Source organism: Meles meles, chromosome 2 (genome assembly GCF_922984935.1).
Source record: "Meles meles chromosome 2, mMelMel3.1 paternal haplotype, whole genome shotgun sequence".
Classification (NCBI taxonomy): Eukaryota; Metazoa; Chordata; class Mammalia; order Carnivora; family Mustelidae; genus Meles; species Meles meles.
Genome location: NC_060067.1, coordinates 115,348,413 through 115,373,209, shown reverse-complemented (window position 1 = coordinate 115,373,209; position 24,797 = coordinate 115,348,413). Strand labels below are relative to the sequence as shown.

The 24,797-nt window shown below is 35.2% G+C and overlaps 2 protein-coding genes across 5 annotated transcripts in view; one reads left to right on the top strand and one right to left on the bottom strand.

Annotated features, from left to right (window-relative positions):
* GRID2 (glutamate ionotropic receptor delta type subunit 2) overlaps positions 1–24,797 on the top strand; it is a 1,534,703-nt gene that overhangs the window by 1,296,118 nt on the left and 213,788 nt on the right. The window lies entirely within an intron of this gene.
* On the bottom strand, positions 11,153–11,708 carry LOC123937206 (eukaryotic translation elongation factor 1 epsilon-1-like). The gene has a single exon (XM_045997869.1). The coding sequence runs from the start codon at positions 11,705–11,707 to the stop codon at positions 11,477–11,479; it is 231 nt and encodes a 76-aa protein (XP_045853825.1). The 5' UTR covers position 11,708; the 3' UTR covers positions 11,153–11,476.

Below are 24,797 nucleotides of genomic sequence, written 5' to 3'. Positions count from 1 at the left end.
GTAAATATAGTCATAAAAGTACGATTCTGAGTTAAGGAACATAGGCATTTACAAATTTAATAACCATTCTCAAAGTAGTGTCTGAAAATGTACTTTCAATACAAAAGAGAGTCCTAGTTTCCCACTTTCTTGCCTGAAATTGCCAAAAGTAAATGATACTACTACTCTCTTATATTTTCAGTTTTTCCAAAATGATGAATGAAAAGTCTCTCATTTTTATTTTCACTTTTCTAATTACTAGGTTGTGCATTCAAATGTGGATGACTTCCATACATCATCTTTACAATGCAAAATTATTTCTTTCATCCTTTTTTTCTTGACTTGTTATTGTCAATTTCAATGCCTCTTTTTAAAAGATGAATAATAGCACTTTGGGGTTTTGGGGTTCGCTCTACCTTTAATCCACCAGACTTCTTATCCATGTCCACAGCCGCATTGACACTGTCAGTTAAACAGATGTGCTGGCAAGGGAACACAACTTGGTCAGGTCATAATATAAATCCACATGCCCAAGTGTACACTTCATAAGACAGCATTTCTTTTGCCAGACAGTAATTTTAGAGAACAGCATTTACTTTGTGAAAAATGGGAAAAGCTAAATGATTTTGTAACTATGGCTCCAAGCTAGCCACTGTTTGCTATCTTCCCTTTTATCCCCAAGAATATTAATATAAATAAGAATTTTATAATACTTAGTGCCCTAGTAACAGATACAGGCTGAGAGGGCTCCCGGTTTTTGAAATGTTTTTCTATAGAGAAGATACTGGACTTTCGTGCTGACGTACTTGTTTCCATTACATTAAGCTATAGACCTTTCACACATACTTTGAATTTTTAGTTTCTCATCAAACCCTCCTTCCCTCAGTAGGAGAATTAGCAGCCTGTAGAGGTTTTATTTGCATTCCTGTGAGTTCCAGCGCCTGGTTGTCCTTTCATATCTTCAAAGGGCCCTTTCTCTGCTCTCTGATTTATGTGCTCAGTGTTCTACTGTGATTTTCTGCTTCTCAACTGCTGAATTCACTTCTGCTACTAAAGCTTAAATGCCATGATTACTACCGTATCCTCCTGCTTTAACATTTTGCAGATTAATTGTCATCTTGAATGCTGAAGCTTCTGATTACAAAGTCCTCTTTTCTTGTTAAATATCCACAAGACTATTATTTTTCTTATTTTAAATCAGTGTGTTTTGGAAACTCCTTTAGGGCTCTGCCACTTGGCACCAACTCAGTCTAGGAATAATAAAATAAATAAAATTTCAAAGCCTTGATAGTATTTGGGGGCAATAAATATAACATAAAACCATACTTAGGTTTGCTAGAAAATAACCTGCCTTTTCAGTTTTCTCTTTATTTCTTCTATTACATATAATATTAAACACAGGAATTAAAAAGTACAAAATAGGTTTTTAAAACTCCTTAACTAAGAATAGTGTTTCTCATTTTATGTCCTAAGGAATTAGTTTATGATACAATCTGACCCTATCGCATTAATGGTTTCCATATTTGACGTTCAACATACACATTTTTATTGAAATTATATATTTATTTATTTTAAATTATAAATATGTGTAATATAAAATTTACCATCTTAACCATTTTTATTTGTATGGTTTAGTGGCATTAAGTACATTCACATTATTATACAATCATCATCACCACAATCCACCTCCAGAACTCTTTTCATCCTGCAAAACTAAAATTCTATATCCATTAAAGAAAAGCTTCCTATTCCTCCATCCCCCAAATCGCTGGAAACTACCATTCTGCTTTCCACCTTCATGAATTTGACTACTTTAGGAACTTTATGGAAATGAAATTGTAAAGAAAATGTCTTTTTGTGACTTTCACTTAGCATACTGTTTTCATTTCCTTCCCTTTTAAGGCTAAATATTTTATTATATGTATATACCACATTTTGTTCATCCATTTATTTGATGATAGGTACTTAGGTTCCCTCTGCCTTTTGGCTATTATGAATAATGGGACCAATGAACATGGTTGTGCAGATATATTTGAGTCCCTTTTCTCAATTATTTTAGTAATATACCCAGGAGTGGAATTGCTGTATCATATGGTAATTCTATTTTTAATATTTGAGGAATACATATTGTTTTCCATATTGGTTGCACCATTTTACATTTCCACCAATAATGCACAAGGGTCTAATTTCTTCACATCCTTAACATCACTTATTCTGATTTTTTTTTTTTTTTTGATGGCAACCATCCTAATAGGTGTTAGGTGATACATATCAATTTAAATTCCACTTTAATATTCATTTTTTAAGAGACACTATTTTGGCTAACAAACTCAAATTGCTATAATCTCCATCATTTATTCTGATAGAAATTAGGCTGTGCTGGGTAATCATATAAAGCCTGGGTAAATCATATAAATCATGAGAGGTAGGACTCAATCCAACACACAAAAATGACTCAATCAAGAGTGGCTCTCAATGGCCAGAGAGACCAATAATTTAACAACCTATTGGAGATAGCAATAGAGGCAAATTAGAATGGGAGAAGAGGAATGCATAGTTCAACAAAACAAAACAAATGCTATTCTGACATGCCCAGTTGAGAAGTGCTCATTTCCCTAAACTCTCTGAAAATGTGTGTCTCTATTACCTGCTCCTATTCCCAGAATTCATCACAGTCACACAGCTGAAAGGGAATATGGAAACCTTCAGTTTAATCATTTTATCTTATAGATGAGAAAATTATACCTAAGAAGGTTAAGTAATTTACTTCAGGCCACAGACTAATTAGTGTCAAGATTCATAACTACAGCCCACATCTCTTCACTCCTGCTCACTTGTTCTATCACAGTTATAGAATTAAAACTCTAATGTCCCCCCAAAGCTAATTAAAATTAGCATCACAATTTTAGTGGTTCTCAAACTTTATAGGACACTAAGAATTACCTAGAGTAGCTTCACAAAATGCTTATTCCCCAACTCTAAACCCAAATATTAAGGTTCACTGGGTCAGGGGTCAGACCTCAAGAATTAAAATTTTACCAAGCAGTCCAGGTGTTCCTGATGGCCATTCGCAGAGTATTTTGTGAGAATGGCTCTTCTAGGCATTATGTAAAAGCACTTGAGCTGAAAGTGTGAGCACTGGACCGGCGGCCTCAACACTACCTGGGGACCTGTGAGAAATGAAAACTCTTAGACCCCACTCCAGAACACCTAATCAGAGACTCATGGGTGTGGGCTGCAATATTGTATATTAACCAGCTCCTCAGGTGATTCTGATGCAACTCAAGTTTGAGAACCTTTGGCCTATGCTACCGTTTAATATAAGAAAGCCACTTACCTTATTTTATCACCTTCCGACCAGACGTTTAGACAGCCAGAGCTTCAGGTACATCTAGGTGATCTCAAATCTTGTATCATCTTAATTGACACTACCAGGCTTTATTATATGTATATACGATTTTCTGGAAAGTTTCAACACTAAGGAACAAAACCTTTGCTATCTTTGTTCCTTATATGCAATTAATCAGGAAGAAGAGGTTAAGTGAGGAGTGGCAAATGTTGCCTCTCCCCTTGTGGCAGCATTTAATTTGGGGAAACAAGACAACTCTTATCTGCGTGCTGCACGTCTCTACCTGCATCCTGCCCACCTCATGTCTAACACAGAACTAATGATCCTTCTGTGTGAGTTGATGCTTATCTTTTTGTGTTTTCTATTGCTGTTAAAAACACCAGTACCCTCCCTGCCATCCAGGCTAGAAACTGAAGAGTCATTTTCATTGCTTTTCATCTCCTTCCCAGAGCCAATTAATTGTTTTAACGATCAATCCTGCCTCTCCAGTGTCTCTCCCATTCATCCATCCTTTCCTTTTCTACTTCCGGTTTGGCAATTTGTGTCACTATTATTACCCTCCTAGACTCTAGAACCAGGGCTGGCCCCCTCTCACCAATTAATCTTCCCTCTGCATAGTTCTGATAGCAATCCCATCTGTGCCCAAAACCCTATAAGTGTTCTACTCTGTCTTCAGTGCAGTTTGTTAATCCTAGCTTTCAGAAGTCTCTACAATTTGGCATTATCCTTCCCTTCAGTCTTCGTTTCTTCATTATTTTTGTTGAAAGTTGTTTACTGAACACCTGTACTAAATATACATTAGGTATCTTCTTTTCTTCTTCATTTATGTGCTTCATATTTCTACCAAACTAAGTCACTTTCTTTTAAATGCTTCAATATTCTTACGTACCAAGTATTACTCATTTTTTTCTTTCTTTCTTTTTTTAAAGAATGCTCCTCCCACTGACTTCCTTTTCTGTCCATTAACTATCCATTTTCAAAATCTCAATAACCAAGAAGCTTTTCCTGATTCTCTTGCCTAAAATATTTTCCTTCTCCATTAAACTCTCTTAATAATTTGTCCATCCCCACATATGATTTCTCCTGAGCATAATAATTGTCTGTGTCTATCTGTCCTTCTAGATTGCATACCAGTTGAGGTCAGTAGCCATACGTGATTTGTCAGTTTATCCCTATGTCCCAATAGCAACTCACATATATAGAAGTAGTTCTGTAAATATTTAGTGAATTAAATATCTCAGTTTCAAGCTTGATTCTTAGTCTTTCTTTCCAACTTAAACGACTAAGATCCTCTTTGATAGCAATCAGTTTCAGTTTGCTCATGAATTCAACCTCCCAAATTTCTAAGCCCAAGTGCTCATAGAAAGTTCTTAAAGGGATGAGATAGTTTTGCTTTTTTATTAGAGTCAAGATGGTACAACTTACTTATTGTCTTAAAAAGATCTCAGTAAAATAATTTGTCCTATAAATAAAATAGATCTCACACACTTTTCAAGCTAATTTAAATGATCTTGATCTCATTGTATATATTTATTTAACTGAGATCTATTACTTTGACCAAAGGAGATTGACATGTATAATTTCATCAGTTTTATGTACTGTTTTATGCTTTCTGTAGAGAAGGCAAGAAGCAAGGCAGGAAATGCAGAGTAGGGCCAGGTTAGGGTCAAGTAAGTTTGGTACTCACCTCAGATGCATAATTTAAGAGAGAGGCCAAAAAATTATATAATCACTACATATAAACATGGTTCCAAATGTCACTGGCAGATCCAGTCTTTATTTAAATTTTTGATATTTTATTCATTATGGACTTTTTATTAATTCTGATTTTTTAAATATTGCATTAAGATATTACTTAACTATTCAGTTTGGTGCTCCCTTAAATTTCATACTCAAGCCAAATACTTTAATCACTTCATCCTTGTCTAGGTCCTGAGAAGGAGACAGAAAAAATAGGAAAGAAAGAAGGAAAAAAGATTAAAGGCACAAAAGCAGATAGTCATTATTGAATATTCTTAATCTTTAAATTTAAAATGTTATATTAGAAAACATACAAAAACATACAAAAAGCATGATGAATAATTCTGCCAATATTGATATAAATCAGTGATGTGTGCTTGTATACAGCAAGTACACACACAGAGAAACAAATGTAATTGTTAGCAAATTGCATAGTTCATACCTGAACCATTTTAACATAATGTGCCCATTGGATGAGCCCAAGAAGGTTGTTTCTGGATTCCTATTTTTTCGATATTTACACTTACTTTTTCCTTGTTGGAATTGTTACAAATTTTGTGCAAAGTGTTAGGAGAGTTTGCCTATTAATCTCTGGCAATTATCAAACCGTGTTCTCTTACACATTTCTTGAGGAGTCCAAGATAACATATTAGATGTAAGCTGCGGTTGTTTAGACTCGGAGGGAAGTGAAACGGAGTTTGCATCCAAAACTTCCTACCAAACTAGCCATGAAATCCAATCATGATCCTGAGAAATTACTAGCAAATTTCCGTTAATGTAGTAATAATTTGTAATTAACCCCAACAGGGGAAGAAATATAAGCTAAAACATGGAAAAATAAAATGAAGTTGGAATCAATATAAATTCAATGAATACCTCTATTTTAAGTCCCAGAGCTTCAGTTTGTAACCTCTTTAAAACACACACACACACACACACACACACACACACACACACACACACACATCCATTGCTCTTCCCTTCCCTGATAGGGCGACAGAATGCTTCTGTTGATTTTCACCTGGTATGTTAATCTTGAGTGCCCCATTTACTCAGCAGTATGTAAATGTGATGGAAATTTTCTGCCTCAAATTATATCACTGTCAGAAATGTATTGCATTTAATACTTTTGTGTATTTAACTCCACATATGAAATATTTAGCCTACAGGAAACTTACGAATTACAGTCAAGTGAAATATTGCACTCAAGTTGTGAAGTAAAAGAAGCTTCTATCAGCTTTTCAGCTCAAAATAACAATATACTCCTTTACCATGTTAACACATAAAGGATACAAACATTTATGTAATTCTAGCAACAGCAATAGTCTTACTTATCATTTCTCCATTTGAGACTTCGTGTTAAATAATTATATGCAAATTTAGACAAATTCCTTTTCTACCTTAGCGGAGCTAATTAAGTTTGTCAATCTAGCTGCTTTTCGAAATTGCTTTACATAATATACACGATAATATATAACTCAAATCTCATTTTTCAATGCCGCATTCTTTAGAACTGTCCACAATCTTTTGTATATATATTTTGATAATATAGTATTTGAAAGTCAGAAGCTGTGTCTAGAGCTTTAGAATTGCTTTACTGTTTGGTTTTTGTGTTTATCTATACCAACAGGCACAATTTTTTAAGTTGAATGTGTTGTGAGAGCCACTAAACACTCTAACTGGCCAAAAATCTTTATCTACTTGATATTCTCTGCATATCATATACAGTTTTAATATGCAGATTTATTATATCCAGCACTCAACTGTTGCTCTACCTTTCATCTTTTCTTTTTTCAATGAGGAGCAGATCCATCTTTTAAATTTCAGAGTCCCGAGTTCTTGAAGTCATTCCTGACTTCTCTCTCTCACTATGTCGGGTACATCAGTAAATCCTACTGGCTCTTTATTTAAGAACACATACAACTTCTCACCATCTCTGCTGCTATTACGCTAATGCACATTACCGTGATCTCTTTCCTGGATTCTTGTAATGGCTTCCTACCTGATCTCCCGGCTTCTTTAGTCTGCCACAGTCTATTTTCAATAGAGCGTTCTAAATGAACCTGTTATTCTTTTGTTCAGAACTGTCCAGTGACTCCCCATCTCATTCAAGGCAAGAGCCAAAATTCTTACATTGGCCTATAGTGTGGAGCATGATTTGTGCCTTTCCATTTTGTTATCTTTCTGATGAATGGCTTGTCTGATATCTTTGCTTTTTCTTAAACATGCCAAGCACAACCCCTTCTAAAAGCTTTTCACCAGCTGAATTCTCTTCCTGGATTGGTCTTCCATAGCCCCCACTCCACCTCCAGAGCTTTGTGATTTATTTTTTTACCAATTTTGAAGGGACTCGCCTTCTCACTGAGACCTTCCCTAACCATTTTTTTGAAAATGCAATACCCCTCATACTTTGGCATTTCATATACTCCTTCCCTGCTTTATTTTTTCACCATAGCTTACATAACTTTTTATTAATAATTTACTTACATATTTTATTTATTAGCTGTTTCCTTGCACTAAATGAAAACTTTATGAGGGCAAGAATTTTTTGTCCTTTTTGTTCACTGATGTATCCCAAGAACCTAGGTAGTGCCTGAAACATAGAAGGTTCTCAATAAGTACTTGTTGAATAAATACTTTTTTGCACCTAAAAGATACTGAAAATTATCAAATTAAATTGAATGGGTCAAAAACAAATAGCTTGTATGATTTCCTTTTTATATAATGAAAAATTATTGGGCAAAACATTGTAATTATATCAAATTGTCTATCTTTAAATTTTAGAATTCAAAATATACAGTACTGAGAAAGTGGTACTATTTATTTTTTTCCAGCCACCGCTTCATTACTTATTTATAACAGTTACCACACTTAAGAAATCATTACTTGGGTCACTTGTTGGGGGATGTTAATTTTGTGTAAAATTGTCTTTTCTGCTTATTTTCTTAACCTATCTTTTATTTATTTATTTATTTATTTATTTATTTATTTATTTATTTGACAGAGAGATCACAAGTAGACAGAGAGACAGGCAGAGAGTGCGAGAGAGGGAAGCAGGCTCCCTGCTGAGCAGAGAGCCTGATGTGGGACTCCATCATGACCTGAGCCGAAGGCAGTGGCTTAACCAACTGAGCCACCCAGGCGCCCCTTAACCTATCTTTTTTTAACCAATATGTTTTCTAATAAAATAGTATCTCCAAATAGATACTTTATTTTATTAAATCTCATATTCAATGAGAACTTTGCTGGGTAGCCTGTGTACCTCTGGAATATTATAGAACCATTTATCAGATTATCTAGTCGGTTTTCAAGTATCTGAGGCAATATGATACCATTTCAGTCTAAAATCAGCCCAGCAGTAAACCCAGATGGTTGTGGGCAACAAGGTCTTGAAAACAAGCCTTCTCACCCAGGCCAATAAGCTGGGTGTCTAAATGGACATATTTACACCCAGCCCATATTGTCATTTTTCAAAGAAACATATTTTTTAAAATGTTGAGATATGGACCAAGGAAAACAGGATAAAGGATCTAGACAAAAATGCCAAGAGATATGGTGAATGAAAGTGGGCGTATAGAAACCACTGCCAGTGGGAAATGTTGAGTGCATCACAGTTTTGTTGGGTGTTTGGTTCTGTGATTAGGCCTGCCTTCTATTTAGGATTTATAGAAGGGTAACTATAAAATGTGATTTAGGAGGCTTTTCAAAACTACTTATTGACTAACTAGTGAATCAAAGAGCATTAGAACCAGGAAGGACCTCAGGAGTGATTGATTCTAATGTCCCCTGATGTGTAGAAACCTGTTTTCCCAGTCTTACAAAACTACTCATTTCATTTTTGAACAATCAAGTTATTAAAAGCCTTTCTCACACTATACCAAAATCTGTCTCCCTATATCATCCACTCACAGCTTCTGGCTGCCCTTTAAACAAGCATAAACCATTCAAATATTTAACATCAACTTTTGAATTGTTACTTTCTAGAATAAGCATTTCTTCCATTGTTTCTTCGATGCCATGGTTTTCTGAAAATTTACTTTCTTCTGAATAGTAGTTTTGTTCAATTTCTTTCTTAAATTATTATTACCAAAACTAAACACAATACTTTCAGTACATTGGTCTGACCAACTCAGACATGTATTGCTATACCTTGAAAACCACACCACAAAGTTAACATGGACTGAGCTAGTGCATACTCAAATGCTTAGATCTTAATAGGACTGTTTATTCACCCAGTTCCTCCAAAACAAAATGTATATAGATATATATCTCTAAAATTGCTCCTTAGTTTTTTCTGTTCTCTCCAGCTTTAGTTATATGAAAATTTGTGAAGTATACCTAACAAATATTCATTAAAGCCTTTAAAAGAAAATTGAATTTGAGAATAAGGTTAAATATGAGACCAGTAAGATCCTAAGGTGGACATGAATGCATGAAATAGTAACATTTTGTATAAAATGCTTAATTTATTTTAATACCTATTCCATCTTATTATCCAGGATACATTATTCTTATTGACAAAAATAATTTAAAACAGTGTTGAATTTATGTATATTTATGTTGTATATTAAAATTTATACATGGATACCACTACATTCTCTATAACTTCCAATCTAATAGTCCTATCACTAAGAAAATGATATTAATTTGTCATGACTTATTCTTAATGGACACAAGATTCTCCCCATAACTACCGCTATCTTTTCTAAGTATCTAGAAATGAAATATTTGTTAAAAAGTAGGCCCCAAAATATTGCCCATGAATCATAATAATGCTTTTTATTTTTTATCTTTAAAAGATTTTGTTTGTTTTTTACTTTTCACTGTTCCAGAATTCATTGTTTATGTACCACACCCAGTGCTCCATGCAATACATGCCCTCCACAATACTCACCACCAAGCCCTCCCAACTCCCCACTGCCCGCCCCTCCAAAACCTTCAGTTTGTTTCTCAGAGTCCACAGTCTCTCATGGTTTGTCTCCCCCTCCAATTTCCCCTAACTCACTTCTCTTCTCCTTCTCCCTTCTCTCTTCTTCTCTAACTCACTTCTCCTTCTCCTGCTCACAAGTTTAAGTGAAATCATATGATAATTGACTCTCTCTGCTTGACTTATTTCACTCAGCATAATCTTCTCTAGTCCTGTCCATGTTGATGCAAAAGTTGGGTATTCATCCTTTCTGATGGAGGCATAATACTCCATTGTATATATGGACCATATCTTATTTATCCATTTGTCTGTTGAAGGGCATCTTGGCTCTTTCCACAGTTTAGCCACTGTGACCATTGCTTCCATGAACATTGGGGTGCAGATGGTCCTTCTTTTCACCCTTTGTAGAAAAAACTAAAACACTTTCCTAATTTTCTACAGATATTATTGCTGACATCATTCAGTTCTACCACACCCTGATTTCTCAAAGTTTATCAACAGCACTTTCTAAATCACATCTACATTTATTCAATGTGTAAGGGTCTCACGATTTTGCTGATTATACACTCCTAACAATAAAAATTATTGAGTATATTCCCTAATATAGTTACTTTTCCTTATTTCTAATTATATACATAATCTAAAAAGTAAAATAAGCAATAATTTTAAATTGTACTGTTTATTGTAATTTTTTTTTCAACCACATTTACTGGCTCACATAAATATTTGAAAACGAATCCATCTGTTTTCCCTTTCTGTGTCCTTGGCACAATTTATTACAGTTCTTATTACACAAATTACTGTAAATATCCATAAGGGGAAAATGAATTGTAAAATATGAGAGGGAGGATGATAAATAGCCAAGTATGTCAGCCACTTGAAAGGACTATTTTTTCCCTTAAGATTAAGCCACTGATTTGCAAGTTTTACTAAAATAAGTTTCATCTATTCAAAAAAAAAGGTTAATTTATAACTTGATCTCAACTCAAGTTTTGACAGTTGAATTTTTACATAAAAGCTGCAAAATTTCAACTAAAGAACAAATAAAACATTCAGAGGTAAGTTTATTCCAACTTCAGCAAATAAAGAATGACTGCGTATCCATATACATTATTTCTCTGGTCCAGAATGATACACTTTCCATTTAAAATATTTGTGATCACGCTTCTGTGTGTCATGGACAGCTTCTAGTGGGCATTGGTATATAGTCTGTTCTTGATGAAGACAACAACGGACAGATGTTGCCTGATCCCTGGATAATGCTGAATGTGACAAAACCAGCGAGACACATTAAGATATTTCTCCTTTTCTTGAACTGTCAGGTCAACTATAAAGCGATGAAGTCCATAGTACAATAGGATATCTGCTAAGGTAAAGTTATATCCTGTAAGGTAGACTTTATCTTCAAGATATGAATTAAGATCCTTCAACAGAGTGCGGATATTGTCTTTATTGGAGTGTCCATCTACTCGAATTACCCTCTATTCCAACCACTGCTGAACGATTGCTTTTTCTTCTGCAGTGCTCCCCAGCAAATATTCTTTGTTGGCCTGCTTGACAAGATGAGCTGCTATAGTAGTGAGTCCTGTTAGACTTGGACCATTGTTTGTCTGAAGAACTGGAATCTGGCGCTCGCCCTGAGCGCTGTATTCGTTCCCTTTACTCAACCCCAGGGATTTCTCCAGCAGCTTCAATTCGGCGGCCGCCGACATCTTCCGGCAGGAGTTCCTGGCCTGTTTATTGCAATTTTTCCCACTAAAAACCAGGTCAATACTTTAAGTGAGAGCAAAGTAATTGAACATTACTCATGACTTAAAATCTTCACTCTGATACATAACCATGGGATTATGTTTATACAGTCTCTGGATTTAAAAAAATGTCCTCCGGAGCACCTGGATGGTTCAGTGGGTTAAGCCTCTGACTTTGACTCCAGTCATGATCTCAAGGTCCTGGGATCGAGCCCCGCATAGGGATTTTTGCCTGGCAGGGATCCTGCTTCCCCCTTTCTCTCTGCCTGCTTCTCTACCTACTTTTGATCTCTCTCTCTCTCTCTCTTAAATAAATAAATAAAATCTTTTTTTAAAATGCTCTCCTAAAAACTGAAATGTTTAAATAACTCATCCTAATATATATCTCCATAGTCATTAAGAATTTACCAAAAGCAACAATTTATTCTGTAAGCTTCCTGTGATCTCCATCTCACCAAATAGTAATCTCTTGATTTATTAATTTATGCTTTTATTTGGTGTTTATTTATTTCTATTATATGCCTTGAATTGGGCAGGTTTTTGAGAAATATATTGAGTAAGACATAGATTATATTTACAAGGAATTTTAGCTCCTGATAAGACAAATCATAAACAAAAGCCTGTGATACATTGTGAAAAGTGATAATTACAACCAAAGAAAAACAGAGATTAAGTTCTATGTGAATTGACAAAAGAAAATATAATTCAATTTTATTTTAATACTTTAAAAATCAAATCTTATGTAGCAGCCTTCCTCATTATTTGCTTGGTTTCTGTGCGATAAAACTGGCTAAAAAGCAAATCAAGATTTCATTCACAAATTATATTTAATTGAATGGAATTTGCAAAAATGTGTCTGGAGAGTTGATGCCTCTTGTCACTATTACATCTTGTTTCTGCATTAGTTTTGTCATCCATATTAGAAAAATTTAACCCTCATCATTTGTTGACCAAGCACAATGCAGAACAAGCCCCTAAAAATTATCTTTGAATCCTAAATATTTACCCCATTGTTTCCACCATTGGTTACATCAGAATTTATTTTTATTAAATTTTATTATATTTATAACTTTCTCCTGTTATTCTTCTTTCATCTCATTTTTCTCTCCATAACACAGTCATTAAACAAATTTTCACATATCAATCATTCCTAGGTAAGGTTACTTAAAGGATTTTTTATACTAAAATAATTCTCCAACATTAAATTGTATAAACAGATATTTTTGTTAAACTTCAAGTTTATTTCATTACTATACTTTGTCTTTCTGAAGTTTTTATTTCTTTACTTCTTAATTATACACCCAAGTGTCAGTTTCTAAATACAGTTCTTCAATAAAAAGATCCAGAGATCCTTAGACAAATGGCTGATTTTAAAGATGGGGCAGGGAAAATAGAAGATGAATCTGCAAAATGCCACAAAGTAAGGAGGTGCCAAAACACAAAAAGAGACAGGGTATGTCAAAGGGACACAGGAGCCAACCTGAAACATCTTCCAAGTGCCCAAGCTGGAATGATTTAAGAAACAAAATTAGTAACATAGTATTGGATAAAACTCAAACTATAAAATAAATGTACAGTCCATAATTATATAAATCAGTGTATAAACAACTGAAAGGGGAGAAGAAACAAACCTTCATTACACGAGAATTCTAGATAATATATATAGGTGCTACCTCCCTACAGCTTTATTCTCCCCCACTCCCCATTGAGTGTGTGCTAGACTTAGTGACTAGTTTCCAAAGAGAAGTGTGTGGATCAAGAAAAATAGTGAGAAGTCTGATAAATGCTACCATAAACAAGTGATTAGGAATGTCATTTGGATACCATGTACCTCCCAATATGATGTGATACAAAGGGTTTTCCACTACCATGGTGTTCTTTCTAAAAACCCATGGTCCCAGTCTAATGAGAAAACACATCAGATGAACCAAAATTGAAATACATACTTCAAAATACCTGACCAGCAATACTTAAAACTGTCAAGGTCTTAAAAAACAAGAAACGATAGAGAAATGATCGCAGTCCAGAGGAAACTAAAGAATATTGACAACTAAAGTGCAATGTAGTATCTTGGATGAGGTCTTGGAGCGGGGGTAAAAATAGACATGAATGGAAAAACTGGTAAAATCTGAATAAAATCTGGGATTTAATTAATAGAAAATTGTACCCATGATGGTTTCTTAGTTTTGACAAATGTATCACAAGATGTTAACATTAAGTGAATAGGAATATGCTTTACTACTTTTGCAACATTTTTATAATTCCAAAATTACTCCAGAATAGTTTTTTTTTAAATATCATAGATGAATTTTGAGATTTATCTTTTAGGCTTTATTATTTCTGACTGTGGAAAATAAGAGCTTAGTTTCTTCCTCTCCACTGCTCCTGCCATGTATACTTACAACTTTTCCATCTACGCAACTTCTTATTGTAGTTTATTCATAACAATATATTGGATATTTGTGTTCAAAGCTAATCCACTTAACAAAATTGTAATTATTTTTCCTTTCTTTTACCTTTTGTCTCCCTGAACTCAATAATTATCTCAATTTTTCATATGTCTAATTTCTAGTATACTTAGCACTTATTCAACCTCAAAATTATCCCCAATTGTTTAAGTCTTCTTTTAAGATGTTTAAATGTGTCTAGTATTCTATTTGTTTCTACCAATTTGGTAAAAGATGTTTTCACAAAATCTTTTTTCATCACTCTTCTCTTTGACTTCAGCCAGAATTAGGTCTCTTATTACCTTTACTTCATGTTCTTTCTTGGTTTTCTCTCTTGTTTGGATGTTGAGACCTGCATATGCAAACACATCTTTATGCCATTTATGCCTCTTCTGCAGACTGGTTAGAAGAATCCTTTTCCTTCAGAATTTTTAATCCATTGTTCTGTATCATCTAGTATTTCTGTTGCGAAAGCTGAAACACTTCTGACTCTTGGTTCTTTATATATGGCCTCTTTCTTTGCTCTAGAAGTTTGTGGTATCATTTTTTGATCTCCCATGTTCTGAAATTTTACTATCATGTGTCCATTTCCAGCTTATATGCTGGTGACATGATAAACCCTTTCAATGCTCAAATTTGTGCTCTTCAGTTCTGAGAGTTCTCGAGTTACTTTTGAGATGGATTCCTTGCTTTCATTTTCTCTGTTCTTATTTTTTCCCAGAATTCCTAATATTCATATTTATTTATTTATTCAGTCTTTGTGTGCTCTTTTTCTTGGAGATTTTCTATACTTCCTAAATTCCTAGTTTTCATTTCTGCTATTACATTTTTTAACTTCCATGGCTCTTTTTTTATTCTCTGATTGTTGCATTTTCAATAGTATCCAATAGTTCATTATTAAAGTATCTCATAATTCTTTAAATATATAAAGATAATTCTTTTGTTATTATCACTGTTTTTCTAGTTTATTTTTAACATTTTTTCCATGTACACATTGTTTCTTTCAAGTAGCTTTTTGCTTTTGACTTTTAGTCACACTCCACATTAGAGACTTTCTTTCACCATCTGGTACAATTTGAATGGTGGCTCATAACTAAAAGTTAGGAACTAAGAAGCTGATTGGAAGCTCTGAGAAACAGCCAGGCATAAGAAGAGAGAAAAGAAAGAGCTCTCCAGGCGGAAACAGAAAAGAACAAACAAAACAAAACAAAAAACAGGTGTGAAATACTAACATAGTATTGAACTTGGTCCATTGGAAAAATAGGGTTAAAACTATGACATATTAGCTAGAACATGGTAAGGAAGGGAAGAGATGTAGAGATTAAATTTTACCTTCCAGAAGGAAAGCCTTAGGCTAGAGGGCTTCATAACTTACACCCTGAAAATGGAAGCCATCCAGTTAGTCCAGAGGGAAGTCCGGCTGCAGCTGTCTCCCGCACACCCCAACAAAACAGCAACAACCATACTTGCTTTAGGACCTTTTGTGTGAATTCTATTTTTGTAAGTAGCTTATAGCTTTGCCTTTCACTGAACTGCAAAATTTTCAGTTTAAGTATCTACTTCTGCTTTTCATTGGTAAAGAAAGTGAGGCCTTGAGCCATAAACTTATTAGCATTTTTACCACTAAATTTCTCTATTGCCATTTACAGTTACATCAAGAGGATATAAACATGCTGTTCCTAACATCATTTAAAGTTCCCAAAGCCCAAGTGAAGGGAACATGATGGCCCGACAGAGAAAAGGGATGCATTTACCTAATTCAAGGAAATGTCATTGAGAAGTACCATGGAGGAAACTTAGCTTAACTCAGTGAAATAGAAGTATATTAGATTTTAAAAGGCAGATGGAAGACAATGAAATCCCAGAGACCTTTCCCCAAAAGGCATTTAGTACACAAAGACACTAAATCCCACAGTGTCGGTATGGCTTTTGTTTAAATCACTCAGAAATTTTCTTGAGAGCTATAGAATTATAGAGGTTAACAACATAAATGTAATGATTTTCAGCAAAACACCCCTGAGACAGACTTTAAGTTGTAAGGACCCAGTGCTCTTAAGGTACAAGAGCATTCCACCCTGTCATGGAGAAAGCGAGAGTTAAGTGACTTGGGATTTTTAATTTCTTCAAACACAAGCTGTGGTTGGTTCCCCTTTCTCAAGGAATGAAAAAAAAAAAAAAACTGAAGTGAGAGAATAAGGATTCACTCTCTGTCATGATTCTGCTTTATCCAGTATTTTCTCAAACATTCCATAGTTATTCACAGAACTTCATGGCATTTACACCCCACCCCGTCTTTCTGGGCCAGCCTTAGGAGCTACATCTCTCATTTTTCTAATGTTCCTGTCAGAAAGTTTCCAAGTAATGCTGTTCTGGAGTTGCTATATGGTGTGTGTAGCACACTTGACTATCTTAAAGACCAAAAGACAAGACTTTTAAATATTAACTTTAAGAAAATTAATTAATGGTTCACTTCATGATACCAGCAGTACTAAATCATAAAATAACATGACTCAAAATTGTCCTTAACTTGGGCTTTCCCACTATCCTGACTTCTACATTGCAAAACCATTGTGTACAATAGGTATAGGGGACTTTAAAGGACCATTTCATAGGAAATTTCTAAGAATATTACCCTTTCCTAAATTGAACCAGTAGAATGCCTCCCATATTATGCCAACTTGCTGTTCAAGCTCAGATGTTTCCTCCATCCTGCCCAGCCCAACCTGAGTCCCCACCTCTTACTTAACCTTCTTTACTTTTCTTCAGTTCACTTACCACTATTAAAGTTAACTTATTTTTATATTAACTTCAGACTGTCTCCTCTCACGAGTATGGGATGGGGACACGGGACCTTGTCTATCTCCTCCATTATACTCATTGCTGTGTTCAAGTACCTAGAATAATGCCAGCAGCACTCAATAAATATTTATTGAGTGAAATATTGTACTACCTTGGATTCAGACTTTGATGACTCATCAGAACTGAGCCCCAGCAAAGAGAAGTCTTTTCTCTTGTGTCAATAATTCTCTTGCATTCTGCTAAGAGACAGAGCAAATGTGGGGGAAATTACTGGAGCTAGCAATAACTCCAACATATAGTCTCTAATTCTGATAGTGTTGATAAAATATATAGTCTTAGTTTCCAGTATTAAACCATAAATTTGCAATATACACATACCATAGCATGAGAAAGTTCAGTCCTGTTGTTTCTACCTTTTTCCACTGGAAATGGAAAGAGAAGAAGGGAGTGGATGAGCTCATGAATTCAATAAGGTATGGGGAGCTATGAATTCTTTTGGCTCCACTTTCCCCAGAGAAAGTGCTGAAAGAAGAATGAAGGTTGGGGGTGTTGTCAATGACAGGGAGAAGGTGGGCCTGGCTGGAATGCTCAGAGCACTGGAGGAGCTTGGGCTATCCCAAGCCTCCATGTTCATATTCAAAGCAGTAAGAAAGCAGAAAAACCCTACCTTCTTCCTTTATAACTAGTGTCCTCTTTCTGGCTTAAATGAAACCCTTCTCTTCCCAGCATCTTCTCCTTTCCTAGGAGCTTTGGTCTTGGCCATCTAGCTTCCTGATGCCAGGCTTGCACGGCCACAGAAGCTTAGAGGTCCTTAGTACCTTCCCTCAGATTACAAAAAAACCCTTTGGAAGTGTTGCACCCTCATTTCTATAATGATCTTCAAGCTTTAATACTGGATATTCACCAAAACTCAGGTGGTCTCCTCATAGCAGGTTCCTGACAGTCACTGCATCCCTTCCCCAGAGTCTCTTCTGGAAACTGAACAGAAGAAATAATACTTTGATGAAATGGAAAACATGCTACTTTTGTTACCAACATTTCCTAAAGCTCTAATTATATTTGGATGGTATATATCTGTGATTCTAAGCTTTTCAATTCAGAGTTGAGGAGCAAAGTGATATCTGTAGCCTGTGGTTAAGGGGAGAGGAAGGAGAGAAGAAAACAAAATAAACCTAAATATTCTATTGCCAAACTTGATAAAGACAGTTAAAAAAAAAACCTGAATTTTTTTAATAAATCTTTCTAAGATGTCAACAGAGGCAGATGACTTTAGATAGTGGGTAAACACTGGAAGTATTTTTAAGTTATTTCTCACGGATTGTTATGCATTAACACATTATACACAAAGCCCTGAAGAAACAAGAGGAAAAATATATTATCCTAGGTACCAGTATAAACCAGGTTGTCAGCATGAGTGAGCGGAAATAAAATTGCTAGAAATATTTGTTTATTCAGTTTCAGCCAGTTGACAATAAAATAGAATGTATTAACGTCTCAGTAGACAGTAACTTCAGCCTGTGAGAATATCAGATGGACTGGGAAGGAGAGGGAGAGCTAAAGCAAGAGAGTGGGAGAGTAAGAGTGGAAGGGGGAGAGAAAATGGGGCAACACCCTGTGGACTACAGGGAGATGAGAAACTTAGGACAGTGAAGCATCCGGAAGTCTCAGCTTCTGGACTGACATATTGTTGGGTGACCTTGAAACCGACTTGGTTTTGTTACCAGGACAAGCTACATACATGCCATAACAAGAACCAAATCACAGAAACAAACCAATGTAAAAACTATCAGCTTGTCTTTTAAGTTCTTTAGCCATTAACATTAGTACTTTCATCTACTGACTTCTACATATCAAGTTCTGGCTTATTTTTACATACCCACCATGTTACACCAAATGCTATTGATAGTTTTCATGTTAGACACACTTCAGAGGAAAACACACCAAGTTAGAGAATAGATCGCCTGAGTTCTAAGACCAGCTCACCCAGTGATTTGTTTTGTGACTGTTGGGAACCTAGCATTTCTGTTTTCATTTCCTCATCAGTAAAAACAAACTCATCATGCTTATTCTCAAATATTGTAGGATGTATGGAAGATGATATGGAACTTTTTGAGCTCTTTGAGAAATAATTTGTGAAAATGGAATATTTTCCATTTTCCATTTTCCATTCCAGGAGTAGACTCTGAAATATACAAGCATAAAAGCAAATGTGAGAAGTGATGTGTATTTATAATATATTCTGGTCACCGTAAATTATACATCTTGATGATAATAATAGCAATTATCAATTACTTGTAATCTGATATTTTAGTTCAGAACATTATTTCCTTTTTTAGAAATCAAGAAAGACTTAGGCCCAGAGAGCTTAAATGTCAGATCTGGCATTTAAACTCATGGTTATCTGACCCCACAGCACTCTAATGCCACCCCTTGGGGTAGGGAGTGAGGGGAACTGCCAGATTCTTATAATGTGCTCAGTTTCATATCTAAATTGGTAGATTTCCATCTTATATCATTCAGAAATTGCACTCCCTAGAAGAGTTAATCACTCACTCCTTGATAGATAACTATACCATCCACCCATCCATTCGCTCAACACATTCACTAAGCACCTTCTCTGTGTCAGGCTCTGAGCCAGACCCTGGAATACAGTAATGAATAAGATATCAAGGCTCTGCATTCATGGAGCCTAATCTCTAGTGCAGAGGCAGATAGTAAATAACTTGCTAGACAATGAAAATAGCCTAATGGCAATTCCAGTTAAAAGTTAATTAGATTTCTTAAATGCTGTGCAAGAAGGAAATGGAAATTTAAGCTAAGACTGGGAGAAGCCAGTCTAGGTTGGATGACCAGGGAAAGCCTTTCTGAGTATGTGACATTTTGCAGCTGAATTTTGGAGGACAGGAATGAGCAGCCAGCGGAAGATCTAGGCCAGAGAGACAAGCATGTTCAGAGACAGGGGAGGTCGAGAGACAGGGGAGGGTTTGTCCAATGCCAGGGATAGGAAGGAGGCCAATGTGGCTGTAATGTGAGTAAATGATGGCAAAGTGGAACATGATAAAGGTGGAAAGGTAGGCAGGGGGCAAGTCATGGTAAGGAATTTGAATGTTATTCAAAGAAAGTTGGACAGTTTCCTAATTGTTGCTGGAGCAGTTCTGCAATCTTCTCCCAGGAATATGTTCAATGTTGTCCCTTTGGTAGCCTGAAATAAGGTATTGTGGAGTGCTTACATATCTCTGTAAATTACATGTAAATATACATGCTTACCTATCTATGTAAATTACATGCAAGTTATATGTAAAACTAGATCACAGTTATATATCTAGGTGGTAGCTACACAATTATATACACATGTAATTATTAATTGAGCCAGCAATTACATACAAGTACACTTATGCTAAGATGTTATTACTCTAACTTTTTTTTTTTTTCAAAAAAGAAACAGAGGGGCTTACAACGAAAAAAAAATTCACCCACAAAAAATTCAATATAAGTATCAGCTGTGACAAAAAGCAGAATTAACAACACAAAAATTTTAAATGAGAACAAAAGTTTGAAAGACAATGTAAAATAATGGTGTTTTTAAAAGGCAAAAAACTGCACAGTAGTATCTGAAGAAATATAATTAAGAATTTTGAATTGAAAAAAGACATGAATTCTCATATTCAGAATATTTTATTCAGGATTTTTGGAGATAGAAGTAATTTAAGATTAATAGTAAATCAGATGTGATAAGTGAAGAAAAGTGGAGAAATCAAGGATTACTGTAGATATGGACATGGTGGGGGAAAGGGGAAACAAACAGATGTAGAGGGGTGAATTAAGACCTCTACTGAGTTGTTTGAGATGCTGACCAGAGCTCCAAGGGTAAATGTAGCAGTTAGACAGACAAGTCGAGATCCCAAGTTTTGGGCAGGTGAGATGAATTTGGGGATTATCATACTAGAGGAGGATTTAAAGCCACAGGTGTGGATGAGCTGCCCCAAGGAAAGAATGCTGAGGGCCTAGAAGTGAATCAGATGATTTCAGTGTTTCCAGACTAGCTAGAGGAGTTGCAGCAAAGACGACCCAGGAGGACACTGTGCATCGCATGTTTTATTTCTAGTGATGCAGTTAGTGTGGTATACTGAAAGTGGACCCCTGCAAGAATTCAAAATAACAAAATCTAGGCCTTATTTAGAGAAGTTATAAAAGTGCTCTGTACATCTTTTTTCTAATCTGTAAAATGGGGATCATTTTTCTTACCTAATAGGATATACATAGGGTAAACAGAATTTACAGAGTTAGGAGTGCTTTGTGATCTAATGTTGCAATGGAGTCATGTCCTGGCTTTTCTATTAGAATACACTTAGAGGACCATGTTGACAATGATCTTCCTCACTTTTCTAATTTAGTTTTGTTATATTCTGTAAAGAGTAATGTTAATATACTCAAAACAGTGTTGAGATTCTGGCTGTTGTTTGATGTTCTGGCTGGCCAAAATAATTGTCTCCTATCAGATATATTATAGGGAAAAACTAGAGAGTGAATATTCCTAATAAGAAAAAAATGAATTCAAAAATCATGTTTCCAAGGGTCTTCCTAGTTTTGCCTTCAACAGATCCTAAAAGAAGTGAGAGACACAGGGCTTTCCCATGGCACACAGCCAAACTGCTATTAGCAAGACAACCCAGTTCTCAAAATTCAGCTTCTAGAATCAATAGAGAAAATTAATATTATTCTTGCTTGCTCTGTCCTATTTTATATGTTCAGCATTTTAGAGGGTTTGTTACTGTTGTTAAAGTAAATGGAACTCCTACAATAGATTAGGGATTCCTGTTTTAGGTCAGTGCTATTATACACATTTTTGATGGGGAGCAGGAGCATAATCTACCTGCTTTCATCCAAGATCCTGAGGTTTCAAGTTTCTAAAAAGTTTTATACTCTCCATTTATATACCCAAAAGTGTTTTAACTTGGTGCTGCATTTATCCAATAAATTTTGACCAATTTTCAAAAATTAATTGGACTTTTTAAATGATTTTCTTTCACCAAATGATAGTGTTTATAGAATGACTTTTGCTCTGAAACGTACACTTGTAGTGAGATGTACCTAAAGTGAATGTAACAGAATGATGACTCCCCTTCTTTTGTGTCTACTCTGTTTCAGACCACATGCTAAATGTTATCAACATATTACCTTCATGATATTCACAGACTCTAATGAATTAAGCACGTCTGTCACCCAGTCATAAGAGTGAACTTTAGAACAGCCATGTGACTTGCCCAAAGTCACATAGCCAGAGAGTGCTAAAGCTGAACTTGAAACCCACGCAGTAGCACCTCGGAGCCCCATTCTCCAGCCCCCGTTGGCCTCTTGAATTCTGAGGATTTAGTCTTTTAAACAGCCATAGTAGAACTATCTGGAGTGCCAAAACTGAACCTTTAACTAGCACAATAATATTCTTTCTAAATATAAAGAGACTACTGAATTTATTTTGAGGATCATTTTGAAAATTGTTGGTAATTTCAAGACTTGGCAACAGTAGTATAGCAGAAACTTTTTAAAGAAAAGAATGAGTTATTCAAAAAATGAACTGACCTACAAGAAGTACACATTAGTAAATGTTTTAAAATGGAGGCACTTGGATGGAAATAGCGCTGGACAGGGAACCATATCATGTGAGGTTGATTCCCAGTTCTAGTGGTAAATTTCCTTCTTGACCTTGAACAAGGTTCTTGACATTTTTAAAACCTGTTTCTTATATGTGAGTTAAAATCAGAGAAAGAAGTTCCTTTGTGCCAAGGGCATATTTGTTATGGAAGAGATATTATATGTGGCAATATTCTGAGCTACTTGAGAACAGTCCTCAATAAAGATCAAAGAGTAATAGTATGTAAAATAATCAAAGCCATAATAAGAACAGTTCCATGTCCTTATATAACACAGCTCTCAATAAGATTGACTGTCCTTGTCACAGCCATATTTTTTAAAAAAGCAAAACTATTCAATTCTAATAATGCATTAAAGCCCATTTCCAAACTCACAGTATGTCCATTTTGTAGCAAATATTCTACCTCATTGCTAGTATTCCCTTAGACAAATATAATAGAACTAATGTATTGAAACATGGCCTTCATTTATTTTCTGATTAATCTTTGTTAGGCTTGACAGTGAATCACATCATTAAAGTACCAGATCTGGATTGTGACCTTGATTTCTTGATTTAGAGTAGTAAAAAGAGCAAAATACTTTTTCACAAAGTCTAGGTAGAAAAAATGAGTTATTATAAATATGATATGCCAAGTCCCTTGAAATTCATATGAACTTTTAAAATAGCTTTCTTGTCAAATAAAAGATCAACCAAAAATCAATAGATTAAACAACACAATATTAAAAATCTGTTTTTTTCTCTCTCTTGATCAAATACAGTTGGTCATCTTGGAGAACAGCTGAGCTATAGTGTCACCGAAATATGTCAGATCAACATCACAATATTTTTATTAGGGGGAAAAAAAGGTAGAGAACTGAACCAATAGAAAAGAGAAGTTGTACTAGCTTTTACTTACACCAAAGAACATGATCATGATGAAAAGGATCAAATTTGAGAAAATTGGCACAATAACCATAAGCAGAAAACATCCCCAGGTAAAAGAACAAGAATTTATAATTATAAAGCATGTAAGAATACATAAACAGAAGTGACCATTATCACTGACATTGTTAAAACACATTTTCACACAAGCCTTCATATTTCTTTTTTTTTTCTTTATGAAAAATAACTGTATTTTCCAAAACAAACAAACAGAAAAAGTGGAGTGACACTTTTTTGGGGGGGGGGGCAGCCTTTTTTTTTTTTAATTTTTTAATTAATTTATTTTTTCAGCGTAACAGTATTCATTGTTTTTGCACAACACGTGCCCTCCCTATTACCCAGCACCTGTTCCCCCAACCTCCCACCCCTGACCCTTCAAAACCCTCAGGTTGTTTTTCAGAGTCCATAGTCTCTTATGGTTTGCCTCCCCTTCCAATTTTTTTTTTTTTATAAACATATAATGTATTTTTATCCCCAGGGGTACAGGTCTGTGAATCACCAGGTTTACACACTTCACAGCACTCATGATAGCACATACCCTCCCCAATGTCCATAACCCCCTCCCCCTCTCCCAACCACACCTCCCCCCATCAACCCCCAGTTTGTTTTGTGAGATTAAGAGTCATTTATGGTTTGTCTCCCTCCCAATCCCATCTTGTTTCATTTATTCTTCTCCTATCCCCCTAACCCCCCATGTTGCTTCTCCATGTCCTCATATCGGAGATCATATGATAGTTGTCTTTCTCCGATTGACTTATTTCACTAAGCATGATACCCTCTAGTTCCAGCCTTCATATTTCAAACATTTACTGAGCTTGTGTGTTTGAAGCATAATCATCGTATTTCATATGTCGTACTTCGTATGCTACATGCTAAAGCAGTGAAGGAATTGTTCAAAACTCAAATTCAAATTTAAGCTACCAGACTTTTAAAAAATCAGTGTTCAGTGCCCATTGGTCAGATTTCCACATTGGGGAGAAAGTTTAGTCAGTACATCCACGAGTAGGGATTTTCGTGTGTGCTCCACAGAATTTTATTCATTCAAAGGAGTGTTTTCTCACACTGAATTAATGTTCTTTTTCATATGGGGGAGAGAGACTTTCTACCAAACAAATTAATGTAATTAGGGAAACCAAAAGTTGTCAACCTATTGTTAGACCTACTTCAGTTTTAAGTAAAAACTATGAGGGATTTTATTTTGTTATTCCTCCTGGAAGAATAATAATAATGCAAT

What these genes read in the sequence shown, in the direction of transcription:
- LOC123937206 (XM_045997869.1), bottom strand. Translation starts at nt 11,707, where the DNA reads ATGTCGGCGGCCGCCGAATTGAAGCTGCTGGAGAAATCCCTGGGGTTG.